Source organism: Rhincodon typus, chromosome 11 (genome assembly GCF_021869965.1).
Source record: "Rhincodon typus isolate 14 chromosome 11, sRhiTyp1.1, whole genome shotgun sequence".
Taxonomy (NCBI): domain Eukaryota; kingdom Metazoa; phylum Chordata; class Chondrichthyes; order Orectolobiformes; family Rhincodontidae; genus Rhincodon; species Rhincodon typus.
This window is the reverse complement of record NC_063342.1, coordinates 23,802,586-23,818,092: the sequence shown is the minus strand read 5'-3', so window position 1 is coordinate 23,818,092 and position 15,507 is coordinate 23,802,586. Positions and strand designations below refer to the sequence as shown.

Here is a 15,507-nt window from a genome sequence, read left to right as displayed (position 1 = left end):
GTCAAGAAAGATGTACTGGTCATGGAATGGATTCAGAGGAGGTTCACCAGAATGGTCCCAGAAATAAAATGCTTAATATATGAGAAAAGTTTGAGGACTCTGGGTCTATACTCGTTGGCGTTGAGAAGAATGAGGGCGGACTCTAATTGAAAATTACAGAATACTGAATGGCCTGAACAGAATGGATGTTGGGAAGATGTTTCCATTGGTAGGAGAGACTAGGACCCGAGGGCACAGCCTTAGAGTAAAGGGAAGACCTTTTAGTTCAGACATACGGAGAAACTTCTTCAGCCAGAGAGTGTTGAATCTATGGAATTCACTGCCACAGAAAGCTGTTGAGGCCAGGTCATTGAGTATATTTAAGACAGGGATAAATAGGTTCTTGGGGATCAAGGGTTACGGGGAGAAAGCGGGAGAATGGGGTTGAGAAACTTATCAGCCATGGTTGAATGGCGGAGCAGACTTGATGGGCTGAATGGTCTAATTTCTGCTCCTATGTATTATGGTCTTAAGAGCATTTCTAGAGGCCATCAATATAAGATAGTCACCAAGGCATTTAATAAAGAACTCAGAAGAAACTTATTTACCTGAAGAATGGTAAGAATGTGGAACGCACTGCCAGGGGGAGTAGTTGAAGCAAATGGTGTGGATGGTACACAGGGGTGCATGGTGGCTCAGTGGTTAGCACTGCTGTGTCACAGCGCCAGGGATACAGGTTCAATTCCATCCTTGGGCAACTGTCTGTGCACAGTTTGTACGCTCTGCCAGTGTCTGTGTGGATTTCTGCTGGGTGCTCTGGTTTCTTCCCACAGTCCAAACGTGTGCAAGTTAGGTGGATTGGCCATGCTAAATTACCCATACTGTTCAGGGATTTGTAGGTTAGGTACACCCTGGGAAATGCAGGGATAGAGTAGGGGGACGGATCTGGATGGGATGCCCTTCAGAGGGTCAGTGTGGACTTGTTGGGCCAAATGGCCTGTTTCGCCACCGTAGGGATTCTATGGATGCTTTCAAGAGGAACCTAGGCAAGAATTTGAGGGAGAAGAGAATCAATGCTTATGATGGTAGATTTAGATAAGAAAAGATGGGAAGAAAGGGGCATAATTGGTCCAAAACACCAGCATATACTGGTTAAGCTGAATGGCTTTTCTTTACGCCATATATCAGTGAGTCATACAGCATGGAAACCGACCCTTCAGTCCAACTCATTGATTCCGACTTGACATCCCAATTTGACCTCGTCTCATTTGCTAGCATTTGGCCCATTTCACTCTAAACCCTTCCTATCCATATACAATTCCAAATGCCATTTCAATGTTGTAATTGTACCGGCCTCCACCAGTTCCTCCAGCAGCACGTTCCATACACGCACCACCCTCTACGCGAAAAAGTTACTCCTCAGGTCCATTTTAAATCTTTTCCATCTCACCTTAAACCTTTGCCCTCTAGTTTTGGACTCCCCAAATCTAGGAAAAAGACCGTATCCAATATAATCTAACACATAATCCTTTGTTAAAAAATTGCCCCAGCCTTTGCTGGAGCTAGGCTATAATAGCTGGATATTCTCCCTAACCTCAATTAACATTTGACAGATCTCAGTACTGAGTGCACGGAGCTTCTTTATTTATCTTATTTCTGGTCAAGAGTTCATTTTGTCCTCCCCTCTCATGTAGCAGGAAAGTTTTCGCTCATATTGGTGTGGTCTGAATTTAACAGCCCCTGACTGTTTTTATCATCTTCCTGGGTAGCTGAATCTTTATTTTTAATCTAAATGATGAAGGGGAGGCTTATTGCCTGATATGGATTTTCCCCTTACAGGTGCCCATAAAATACAATTCAAATTATTAAAAGCAATCTAATGATATAGTAAGATTGTGCTGCGCTGAATGTTATTACAGCTGCAGCCCATTTAGTTCAAGATCTAGAAGTGTTCACTTTATAAGGGCATACATCTTTTGACAATCAAATAGCCCAGCTATAAATAAGAATGTGACTTTTCAGATTGGTTGTAATTTCCAGCTAGAGGAAGGCAAAGGATTGTTTTTACTCTGGAAGCATGGCAGACAAAATGTTTCTTTATAAATGTGAGTGCTAAAACTATGTGCAAAATCTGCAGTCAAGCAGGAAAAATAAAGAATGGTTTGAAAACTGATCTGAAAAATAACCAACGCTCTTTTTCTCCTTTTCCAAGGTGCACATTATCTTGTTCATTTCATTTGTGAACTGTATCAATGTTCAAGGCACTGACATTGTGTGAGTTTTACCCATTCGGAATAACAATAAGCAAGGCACATAAAATAACATTGGGCTGCCTTCAGGGCGATTGGAAATCGCTACTACATTTACAAGGCCTGCCTCAACATGTAAAATAAGCTTTGCTTACAACAATCTATGTACGGAGCTGTTCCACGCCAATGTTCTTCTATGAACATTCATCAAAATATTAATAAAATTTGACCACATTGAGTTCCTGATCTAAACTCAGCTCATGGGGATCTGTAGATCAAACAATTCAAAAAGTTTCCTTTGACAGGACTTTCCAAACCCATAACCATTTCCATTTAGAAGGACAAGGACAGCACATCCATGGGACTGCCACCACTTGTAAGTTCTCCTCCAAGCCACTCACCATCCTGAGTAACCAGAGAATATTGGGTAAAGTGGATGAGATTACATCTTTCAGTGTACTCTCTGATTTGCTCAAGGTAGCGAATCTCGGCTCAACCTATCTGTTTTATTGACCAGGGTGTGGTCAAGGGAATCTTAGCATTGAAATCCCAAGTAAGGTGGAAAAGAATTTGATGAGGAGGGTTGCTAACCTGTGTCAAAATATTTTCAAAAGGGATGTAATCTGAATTTCAAGATTCAATCTTTTCCACATGTATTCACAGATTTCAGCAACAATTTCAAACCTACTTGTTTTTTCTCCCCCTTCTTAAAACTGATGATGACATTCCAATTTGTGATGGTTGGATGTTAAAAATTGCAGTGCCATTGCAAGCATACAGATTTTCCCCTTGGCCTGACAGCTGGAGCAATATGCTAGGGCAAAATTTGCTTAGTATCTTACTTTAAACATTTTCATTACGTTTTCATGGGCATGAGACAAGTACAGATGTTGTAAAGTCAGTGTGCATATTGATTGTGTGCTTTTGTGAGAAGTTGTATTGGTAAATGCATGTACATGTTTTGAGTGTTGATATATGTTAAAGGACTGAAGCAATATATTGGGTTTTGATTCCTGTCTGTCTGCTTTTGAAGGAATTGGGCTGGCGGTATCATTTCCCCCTTTTGTGGTGTATGGTTTTGGTGGTGCAGATAAGGTTGGAAGGAGCTTGTTTAACCCCTGCCATGTCAGCTATTGTAAGTCCCCTGGGTGCCCTTCATTGAGTCAAGTAGCCCTAATGAGTACAGTTGGAACTGAGCCATAAAATGTTAGAGAGAAAAAAGAATGGTCATTACCAAGTCCCTGCAGTGGCTGCCATGGTTCAAAGAGCCTTCCTGGTGGATCATTGATGAATGACATTTGTGGTTTGCAATTTGCACCATTGCAGATATCCTGTGGTAGACTTTTCAATGTAAACTTTTTTTTTATGTCTCTGCAGACTCATTGGGGGGAGAGGCTGGTGTCGTGATTGGATGTTGAGTGGCAGGAGAAGCCATACCAGGAAACTAGGAACCAAAAAAACATAACAAATGCATTCATATATCTTGATGAATCTTGATTTCCAAGCATTTGTTGATATTAGAAAAGCAAACAACTTTACTATGAAAGGGTAAAAACTGCCTGTTCTCTCAGTGAGGCACGCACACACCAACATGAATGCACTTTGTCTTTCTTTTTTACCTACGAGCAAACTAATCTTTTTTTATGGTTTTAAATTCTATAAATTCCATTCTTGTCAGCTCATTTCTCTATTAAAAAAAGAAACAGCCACAAAGGTTAATGAATCGTGAGTCTGTACCCTTCTTCCCCAGACAATAACAATCCCTTTCACTCAAGACTATGTTCACCACCCTTCCTGATTGCAGACTCCCACAGCCCTGCTCAAGTGTTAATGCCTCACAGATGTTTTGCAAGAATCCGGTGATTTCAGGTGTGAAACCTTATTTGTACAAGTGGAATTTACCATATAAAATGCAGCAAATTCATTGCCCCATATATGTCTTATGAGAGTGGGATGGTCCTTCACAATTAAGTTGCCAATTCACACTCATTGTCTGGCCTCAATTGTGAAGTGGTGAAGTACGGCAAGGCTCCAATGCAGAACCGACCCCCAAAAAGTATCTGCTACTGTAATTGGAGGAAAATTGAAAACATGAGATAGTTTGATTTGAAGAAGAGCAGGGAGTTTGCTCTGGTATTCTGGTCATTGTCTATCCCCTAGACAGCATCGATAAAAAGAAAATGAATTATCTGTCATTTATTTTACTGGTGCTTGTGGGAGTTTGCAGTGTAAAACATTGCTTGCCATTAAAACAACTGCACTTTAAAAATGCCCAAAGGCGATAAAGTACTTAGGGACACCTCAAGTTGTGAAATATAAGATTCTTTGTTTGGAGGGCATATTTTAACACATGGAAGCAGAACGTATCCCATGATATGTTGTTACAATGAACATTGCTGAGATTTAATGGTGTCTGTCAGTGAGAGAGATGGGACAGGATGACACATTCTTGGTTTCATTTCTGGATCAATGCTTCCAATTTACCCTTTGACATTTACATTTTTCCTGAAAGTTTCCTATTCCCACTGAGATTCCTTTTTCTAATTTTCTACTTCCCCACTTTTCCCTTCAAGCAAACACCTATAAAAATTGTAGGTTAGCTGCAAGTTCACAGATATACTAATGTATCATTGCTATTGTCCCAAGCCAAGTGAAGCCTTCTGTAACAAAGAGGAAGAATTATTTTGCACAGTAGAATTGGTGGGCAACAAGGGGGAATATTGCTTAATTTACTCTTGTATACTTACTTTGAAAGATATTTTCATGTATTTCAACAACTTATTAGGAAAAACGCTATCTGTATTTACAATAAAGAAATGTCATCAGACAAAAGACCTTTTAACAGATGCATTACATTTATAAGTGGATATACACAACTGAAGGTATAGAATGTGACAGAGAATGGGCTTAATAGGAGTATAAGCTTAACAGTATATATTTAATCAAAGGCTGAGTATAACTAATGGAAAAGTTTGTCATTAAGCCACCCATAAGTGTTAGCTTTATGTGTGTTAGTTCTTTTCTACTTTGAGAGAATTTACTGTTTTTGAGAACTTGTGTTCTTTTTTGTCATCACTTTGCCTAAATGTTAATTCTTTAATTATAATGTTATATTTTACCAAAGTAATACAGTTCTATAAATTTGAGAAGACAAGGTAGGGCTGTATTCATAACAATCTCATCAGTTTTGCTTGCACACAACAATGTCAGGGATGACTTGAAGGGCATGTGATCAGCTTTGTTAAAAATAATTCAAAGGCCCAAATTAAGTTGCTTTTCTCTGAATTTACTTGACTAACTATTTTGTGCTCACTTTGTTATATAAACCACTGCTGGTTTCTCACTAATATAAACAGTACAGTATACTCCGCCACACAGGGGCAAATTGGTCCACATCACAAAAATGAGTATTGACAAGTGTGATTTCTTGATATAATTTCCTGTGTTCCAAATATCTTCGGAGTGTGTTGACTGCCAATCAAAACATATCCATCAGAAGATTAATCATTGTTTCTAGACTCGGATGCCAATTTTGGCAAAACCTGGACAGAATTTGCACCTGGCATACTGCACTTAATTGCTCATGGTCTACACTTCGAAAATTTACCATCCTTAAAATGATCTTTGCTCCTCATTTCCATATAATAAGTTCCTCTCCCTTTCCCTTTTCCATTGCTTCTAGGATTTACCTTTTGTCTGCTGTAGCTAATCTTGGGACCAGCCAGTCCATTGAGTTTCATTGAGATTTCTAATTGGTGTTTACAGCTCACAAATCATATGTACAAAGAGGGCCAAAGATCAATTTAGTATGGGTCCTGGCCTCTATTTTCAGGAAGCTCTTTTCAAAGTGTCATTGATTTTGGATCCTAATCATAACGGTACTACTTCTTCCTGTTCCAAAATGTCCTTCAGTCCAAGGATGCTCTTCATGAAAACAACATGAAAATTTATTAGGGTTTTTATAGGATGTAACTAGTAAGGTAGATAAAGGTGCTGTCATATATATGAATTTTTAAAAAGCATTCAATATGGCTTCATTCAAAATCCTAATAGGGAAGATAACAGCTCATGAAGTCGGGAGTAAAAGACTGCATCTTCCAGGTTTTGGGAAGTCAAATACTGGACGTATCACCCAAGATGTACTTCAGGATCCTGCAGATGCATTCCTGATGCATTGACTCCCGACTCCATGGAAACGACCACCTACCCACTTGTCACCCTAAAGCCATAGGGGCTTCGGTGTGGATGTCATTCGCTGATATTTCTGAGGTTTCCTGTACTGAGTTTTGAGGATTCTCCATTACATTTTTGATGAGAACTTTTGGAGTGAGGTGAGTGTGGTTTTCTTTGCCGGATCTGTGTCAGAAAAAGAGGTTCCAATGCTGACCAGACAACTTGAACCAATACTCTATCATTAATAGGAGATTAGTTAATGCACAGCAAACAAAGAGTAGGGAGAAATGGTGCATTTTTAACTCGGTGGGCAGTGGCTGGTTTGCAGATGTTACAAAACTGGTTGGGATTACCAGCTGTGAAAAGGACAAAAACAGGTTACAAAGAGCTTTGAACATTCTGGGTTGAATTCTTATACCAGTAAGAATGGGAGTGAGCAGAACTTGCACTCAAAGGGAATTCCACATATGATAACGTTTAGTTAATTTACTATGCCCAGTCAAGGGACATGGCCAATTATGCAGAAGAAGAGGAGGGCACAAATTTGGTTCATAAAGCCTTAAGGTCCATTTGCCATACTTCCTGCATCAACAGCTTCCTCTCTGAGGATTGGGAATATGAACTGCTTCCACCCACTCCCCTCTTGCCACACCAGGATCCCGGGAGCTGCAAGCTCATTTCCTCTTTCCTACCAGCTCATCATAGCCCTCAAAAATCCACCTACCTCCTTTTTAAAAACAGAGAGTGATCTAGCCTCCACATTGCTCTCTTTCTCTTTGCTTCTGATTTTATTATAGAAGTGTGATTTTACCTGATGATCAAGAATTGCAATGAATTTCCAGGACTCGAATACATTGAAAATATGTTCCTGCCATTGGCGATCAAGAACCATGATCGTCTCTTCATTTGGCACCAACTTCATTCCCAACTTCTGCCCTTCTGTCAGAAAGCTGACATTTCACCTCCCACATAATTAAGTGCTCCTCACTTATCGTGTTTCCTACTCCTGGGAGCTTCACTAGCTTCCGCCGCTGAAGTAAATGATCAACAGTGTGGTCAGTGAAGTATCATGTGAGTGGTAGTAAAAGTGAAAAGCAGAATATTATTTAAAAGGCTTGTAACTTGTAAATGCAGAAATTCTGAGGGACCAGGGTTTGCCCATGAAATTGGAATGCAATTTCATGCAGGTACAGCACATTGCTCTACAAAGCAGTCAGCACTAAAATGATGGGCCAGATGGTGTGCTGTGCAAGGCTCTATGGGTTGAAGTGACACTGTATTAAATAGGAGTCAAAAAGCAGGATTTTACAGATGTTGGAAATCTGAAATGTAAACAGAAAATGCTGGCAATACACAGCAGGTCAGGTAACATCTGTGGAGACCAAACCAGCATTAAGATTTCAAGTCAACATTGAAGCTGCTGGGCCTGCTGAGTATTCTCAGCATTTTCTAACTTTATTTTGTATTACATGCTGCCCTCTTTACAGGGTCATAAAGCTCTTTGTTGTTAACATAAGAAATAAAACAGACCTTTTGATGCATATTTTAACCCTTTCATTACTAAGGCCACAAATGTCAGCCATTTTAACATAAAACAGTTAAGTAATAATATATGCATATTACAGAGGCAGGGTTGGTATGAGTAGTCTTTCCTATTCTTGATTTTTTTTGTGTTTTCAAATAAAGGCATTTTCTTTTAATCTAAATGACATTCATAAAATGAGATGCATCTTAAATACTTTAAACTGGAACTTGAGGTTGTACTGGTAACCTGAAAACTGAAAGGTGCATTGAGTATTGAAGATTTTGATTCCCATCTTCTTCTTCCTCACCAAATGTAACTAAAGAGCTAAGAATGTAGGAAACCCAAACTTCTAAGTTAAAAAATAGCTTTATTTCTATGTTCCCGAGTGAGATATACCGCATCCTGAGAAAGGGGATATGTCGTAAAAACAAACATCATTACTGATGTTTTAACATCTTCATAGAGGTCTTGTTAGCTTGACAAATAAAAACTAACATGTGTTACAGTTTATTTATATTAGAAGTATGCAATGTAGAAATACCTGTCATGAAACAGGATGTATCAGTATGTAGTCCATCAGTCAAATAGTTGAATATATTTGTTGCATACTACTGCCTGGAATAAGCAAAATTTGGTAAAATAAAACAATTCAATGTTAAAATTAAAACCACTGCAAATTTCAACATTCAAACGATTCCAAATACCAGTTAAAATGGAATGTTGTTATAGTGATGTTTTGAATTATTTCTGTGAGTGAGTTATGTTTGTTTAATGTGTTTACTGTGAAAAATGATTGGAGCTCATGTCGTACACTGAAATAAAGAATTAACAAACTACTGTCAATGCTGTTGGCATGTTCCCTCACAATAAAATTATTACTTACGTCTTTGGAATAATAAAACAAAATCATAATAAAACAAAATCATAAGAAAACTGTAATCATGTTGAGCAGTTTATCTTTTCTCAACTGTTTCCACGACTGTCGGGAAAAGTTTGCAGAATATGTGTATCTAATTCTTTCGCAACATAATCCTGTAATAATCCCTTCTTACTTTTGTAAGACTGAGCACAGCAGACTTCTTTGGAAAAAACAAACAAAATCATAAGAAAACTGTAATCATGTTGAGCAGTTTATCTTTTCTCAACTGTTTCCACGACTGTCAGGAAAAGTTTGCAGAATATATGTATCTATTACTTTTGCAACATAATCCTGTAATAATCCCTTCTTACTTTAGTAAGACTGTGCACAGCAGACCAGTAGAAACTTTACCAATTAAACCTACATTCTCGTTTGAATTGGTCAATGTTGTGCATATGGTAATGTTTTCCAAGTCTTTTGAAGTAACCTCTCAACCGTATCAATCCATTTCAAGCAACTTGCATGCAAAGTCGGAACTATTATCCTTCCAGGATTATCCATTCAGTATGCACTCAATGTTTTCGACTTTTCAGTAATTCTTCCACAAAGGATTCTTGCCTGATGGTTTCCTCGTATATTGATGTTTAAGTTTTGTCAAAGTCCAGTGACTAAAACATTTTCTTCTGCTAGACGTGACATTCAACAATTATACCATGCGGATCTGTTTATCTCCATTTTGCTGTTAAATTAGTAATTTGTGTAAAAGAAAAACTGTGGTAATGGGCTGTGGCTTGAACAAATATGCTACAAATCTCTGAAACTTCTGTTCAGAATTAGCAACTCATTTCATGCTATGTTTGCAGTGATCTAAATGGGTTTCATGTGAAATCATCTATTTATTGTGAAAGTTTAAGGTTGAAGTGGGTGGCAAAGAGATGCTGGTAGCTATGGTATGATATGAGACTTATTTAGAAAATCCCCCTGCTCAGTATTAGAGTCTTCAAAATTCCAAACGCCACTGCAAATTTCCTTATTCCCAGCTTAGTTTGGAGTAAGATTCCAAACTCCAGGTGCCGCACAACCAACTGCAAAGTAATATTCACAGCAATCTGTCTTAAGTTCTCAATTCCCATTCTGCCTGAGGAAAACACATGTATTAATCAGATTCTATAACTGCTACAAGCTGACAATTCAGCCACATCTGTTTTGTCTCAAAGTTACATACATTGTAAAACATGCACGTATATTCATTGTAACATGACCTGAGAAGAGGGCTTGTTGTTCTGGTGATGAAAGTAGCATTATTTATTGGTCTGATATCAGAAATAAAAATGACAGCAATAGGAAACATATAAATCTCCATGCAAAATAGACTCATTTGAAGTATCTGACATTCTCGCTATCTGCATGATGCCTACTTGGAGTCTTTCAGGCCTTCAAACTTAAGATAGATGTGAGTGTAATGTTAAGCTGTGTTACTGACTCTGAGTTAACTTGATTGGGATTTCCTAGTGTAAGCAAGTTAATTATCAACAGCCTGAAGGTACCTCTGCAAAGAGATGCCCGTGTTACCAACTTGTCTCCTGTATTCACAGTGACTGAGTTACTATTTATTCTAAAAGCAGGGCAAACAAACAGTTCTCTGGATACTTGTTATATACTGATGAAGCTGTAATGGAGCTGATCTGTACAAAGTCAGTTCTAATTAGATGAATATTTCTGTTTGATCAATGGAAATCTCAATGCTTACTTCTTGTCCATGTTGACTGACAGTGTTGATTTTACACATTTGAAGTTGGCAGTAGCCAAAATCAAATAGGTGGCCTACCCATTTGCTGTCTCCTCTGCTACCTCTTGTGCCAGTGCAACCCCTGGCCATCTAAGGAACAGAACATTTGCAAACCAAATGCCAAGCTCATGGTCAACAGGGTGTAGTGTTACCTGCTCTCTTGTATGATCTGAGACATGGCCAAGGTATAAAAAAAACCTGAATTCCTTGGAGAAATAACACAGCAGTGCGTCTGCAAATTCAATGGCAGGTTAGGCGCTCCAATATAAGTGTCTCCCTTAGACCCATGTCCTGAATATTGAAGGACTGGTTACTGTCCACGAGCTGCATTGGGTGGGCCACATTTTCTGCATTCCTGAAAAAAGACTCCCATGACAAGATCAGCTCCAAGCTCCATCACAGCAAGCAATCACTAGAGGGGAAGAGGAAGTACTACAGGGATATTCTCAAAGCCTCCCTGAGAAATACAATGTTCCTACCAACTAATGGCCAAGACCACTCACCACCCAAGCTGTAGAAAAAACTTCCATTAAGGTGCTAGCCATCTTGAGCATCTCCAACAAGCAAAGCTCAACCAGTGGCTTGAGCATGCTAAAGACCATCCTGCAACTTGGTATGTGGACCAGCATTGGACTAGTTTGTCAGATCAACATTTACAACACCAGAGTGGAAGAAAACCATCCTTGGTCCTGAGTGACTGTCCATAAGAAGACAAGTCTAAAGAGATTAACTCATTAGGATCAGGGAAATGAACTAGTTATTATAATCTAGTTCAGACCCAAAGATATTAAAAAGAACAGATCCTACTTAGCAAGTACTCGGATCTATCAGAAAAGATTGGAGATCTGGAAGCTCTTTGTCTGGAAAAGACAAGGCTAAGAAAAGACCTGGTAGAGATCTTTAACATTGTGAAGGTGTTTAATTGAATACATGTGGAGAAACTTGTGTTATGAGTCCAGATATAAGGCGCATAGATACTTATACACAAACCAGTGTTGAAAGAATTTCTTTATACAGCATGGTGATAAAATGGAACTCTCACCTTTTAGACCAATTGAAGGAAATAGCATTGATCAATTTTTGGGGAGGTTTAATGCATACTTGGGCAACAAAGCAACTTTGGATGCAAAGAGATAATTTGAGTGGGAGGTGACTTGTATGATTATTAACACCAGCCAGCATCCCTTGGGCTCAATGATCAGGTGTTATAGACTCTATAATTCTAAATAATGGTTGGAAAATGGTGTGCAGTGTGCATTAGCATTTGTGATATGTGCTCCCAGTGGGTAAGACGTTCCATTATATGGATAACACTGGAATACTGACGGGTCATCTTAGTTCTAAGAAATATTAAAAAATACACATATAAATATATATCTAATACTGCAATAGAAATGTTTGCCTTGTGTTTCCATTGGTTGCTCGTTAGGGAAATGCACTGCATATTGTGTACGGATCCATCCAAGGTTCTGGCTAGTCTCCAGATTTGGTCTCCAGTACTTTTTCAGTTAGCTGATGTCAGCCATTTCAGTAGTGGGAATAATCAAAATGACTTTGTGTTTCCAGACTAAGGAAGGGAAAAAAACAATCAAAGTCTGTGCAGTTGATCAACATCCAGCAATTCCTCCATATGAAGTGTGAATGTTAGATGAACAAATGTTTGAGCCCCATACTTCATCAGATTGCAGTGGTCACAAAGGAAGAACATTTAATTGAAGCAAGCTTTCTTATAGCAGAAAGCTGTTGATTTTCAGGAAACTAGAAGCCTCCAGTGGAAGAAAGATACAGGTGAAATTTTTGAGAAATTGTTGTAAAAATGATACAAGGGTCGATGTGGCATCTGCTGAAATTTAAGCAAAGCATATCCTATATCACTGGAAACTGAAGCTGCTTATTATAAGAATTGGTCTTGCCCAGTGACCCCTTCAAAACAAGAAACACTTAACATATATATGATTATAACGCAATTTTATTATGATGTTGTGATTCTGTTGATAAAATTTAGCTATTGGCTTAACAGGCAGACTGTCATTTGTGAGACAAGTCTGATTTTGGCAATGCTTTAGGCTGGCATATGCCATGCTTGTGAGTTTCATAATCAAATGCACACTAATCGTTTGGTTAAGGATTCTGACAGATTGCTCACAATAGTGGCAGTCTCCACTTGAAGGAGCCTAAATATCGTGAAATTTAGTCTAATCTTTGGTTAAGGTTCTCATTTCCAAAATATGTTTAGAGACAATGTTTCCAGCTGCTTAGGCTTGCCACAAGGACAGTGTTAATTAGAAACTGCTTTAGATACAAATGTTGGCGCAGGGTTGTGCACTGTGCACGAGTATTTGTGATTGTGCTGCCAGTTGGTAAGACATTCCACTGGAAGGACAACAGTGGAAGATTGGTGGGCCATCTTAATTCTAAGCAAAGTTAAAAGATACATATATAAATATATAATTAATACTGCACCAGAAATATTTGCCTCGTATTTCCATTGGTTGCTCATTGGGGAAATGCACTGTATATTGTGTACTGATCCATCCAAGTCTGGCTAGTCTCAGGCTTGGTTCCTGATATTTTTTCAGTTAGCTGATGTCAGCCACTTTAGCAGTGGGAATAATCAAAATGACTTTGTGTACCCAGACTAAGGAAGGGTAAAACAAAACAATCAAAGTTTGTGCAGTTGATCGATCCAGGAATTCGTCCGCATGAAGTGTGAATTGTTCTTTCTATTGTATTTTGCTCTTTCTCAGCTCCATCTCTTGTCACTGTTGTTAAGAAGGAGCGGACATCCCGAAACAGCATTTCTCTGTCTTGGCAGGAGCCAGAACATCCGAACGGAATCATATTGGACTACGAGGTCAAGTTCTACGAGAAGGTGGGAAAATATATTTAAAAATTGATAAAATAATTGGCAGCTAAACAGAAATGCTGAAATCATTTGGAAGTGATCTCTTAACGTTTTGAGGAGTATCCATTTCTTCAAGCATTCCTGTGGCTAAGTTACCACATGTACACAAATCTGTTTTAATGCCTGAGCTGTAAGTTAACACCTCATGTGTCTGTGTGTATTCAAAACCCAGAAATCTTGGTGCTTTCGTAATAGTGGAACTGGTGATAACAACGATTCTCCATTATTGTAACAAGAAAGTAATTATCGTGGGAGTGACCGCACCACATTGAGTGCAGCAGCTCAAGAAGGCATCACACCACTATCTTCTCAAAGGCAGTTATGGTTGGGAAATAATGTTGGTCTTGTAAATGATGCTGATATCCCATGAACAAATTAAAACAAAAATTACTTAGCAATGATATTTAACTGCATTGAAACTCTACAACTATGGAAGACAATAAAAGATGCTACAAGTGCTGAAAATCTGAAAAAAAAGCAGGAATGCTAGGAATAATCAATGAGTCAGGTAGCACTAAAGAGAAAATAACTTTTAGTATTTACACAGCATCATTGTTGTCCCAAAGGACTTTACAAACAATAATATGCTTTGAAGTGTAGTCACTGATGTAGTATAGGAAAGGCAGCAGCTAATTTTCACACAGCAAGCTCCCAAAAACTGCACTGTGAAAATGACCAGATAATCTGTTCTAATGTTGCTGCTTGTAGGATTAATAGTATCCAGAACAATGGGATTATTTTTACTTTGTTAATAGAGGAAAAAACTCAGATTCAGCATCCATTTTCCTGATGTTCTGAACTCCTGCATCTCTTGCATTCAGCTAAGAGAGCAGATAAATTCTTGATTTAATGCCTCATCTGAAAAACAATCCAAAATGTCTGACGAATGACAATCAATGCCGTATTGTTAAACTACCTCTAGTTGTGTTTTTGCATTCCAATTCAGCCCTGCATTTCTAGCCCAGACTTCCAAACTGAGTCTCTTCTGAAAGGTGGAGCATAACCATTTTTGGAGTTGGTAATTTTAAAATCAAAGGCCTTTTTTTTATTTGCTCAGGACACAGGGTAATCAGAAGTTCAGACTTGCGGGGAATTCAGTGTTGTGGTTGCCCTGAGACTTTGGGGGATAAGTCTGGTCACCAGCCACCCAGAGACTATAAGATCTAGATCTTTATCTTTGACAGTGCTACACTGAATCTATGGCCTAGATCTTTGTCCTCAACGCTCTAGAGTGGGAGTTGGACCCTCAACGACCTCTGATTCAAAGGAGAACGTGCTACCCACTGAGCCACAAACGTCAAACAAAATAAAATGTTCAGGTTGATGACCATCTGACCTAAATAAATAAATATGTGTTCTGCTTGGTGAACATTAGCCTGCCTTTTGCTCTTTGGAGGTGCTGAAAAGCCAGTTGAGTATATTTAATCTTGCTGTTTTATCTCAAAATGCCATTTTGTTTTTTTTTTCATAGCCTTATTATAACTCAGCACTCGATATAGTAAAACTTTTTTTGAATACGTGATTTATAAAGAGAGTGCTGTTATGAAATTTACCCACTCATTTTCTCTCATGAAAATATCTTAACAAGGAAAAATTTCTTCTGTATGCCAGTTGAGAATGCACATAAATTCATTTGTTCACCAGTTCTAAAAGAATCATAAAGCAATCATTTACCACAGCATTAGAAGTTATGAATATAGAAATAGGACTTGATAGAATGAAGTAAAATGTGTATGCAATATGTCTTTTTCAAAATTTGGGTTACTTTTCACAATATGACTGAATCAATTAAACAGAGAACTAGACACTCAGCAAGGGTGACACAGTGGCTCAGTGGTTAGCAATGCTCCCTCACAGTGCCAGGTTTGATCCTATTCTTGGGTGACTGTTTGTGTGGAGTGTGAACATTTGTCCTGTTTCTGCAGTATTTCCTCCCATGTACAAAGATGTGCAAATTAGGTGGATTAGCCATGCTAATGTGTCCAGGGGTGTGCAGGCTAGGTGGATGAGTCATGGGAAATGCATGGT

At 38.6% G+C, this 15,507-nt stretch overlaps 1 protein-coding gene across 2 annotated transcripts in view; it reads left to right on the top strand.

The window, feature by feature from the left end:
• The window catches only part of epha3 (eph receptor A3), a 236,833-nt gene that overhangs the window by 160,466 nt on the left and 60,860 nt on the right, over nt 1-15,507 (top strand). For both annotated transcript variants that reach the window (XM_048603132.1, XM_048603133.1), the window contains exon 6: nt 13,322-13,446. In XM_048603132.1, the coding sequence (XP_048459089.1) occupies nt 13,322-13,446 (125 nt within the window). The remainder of the gene's footprint in view (nt 1-13,321; nt 13,447-15,507) is intronic.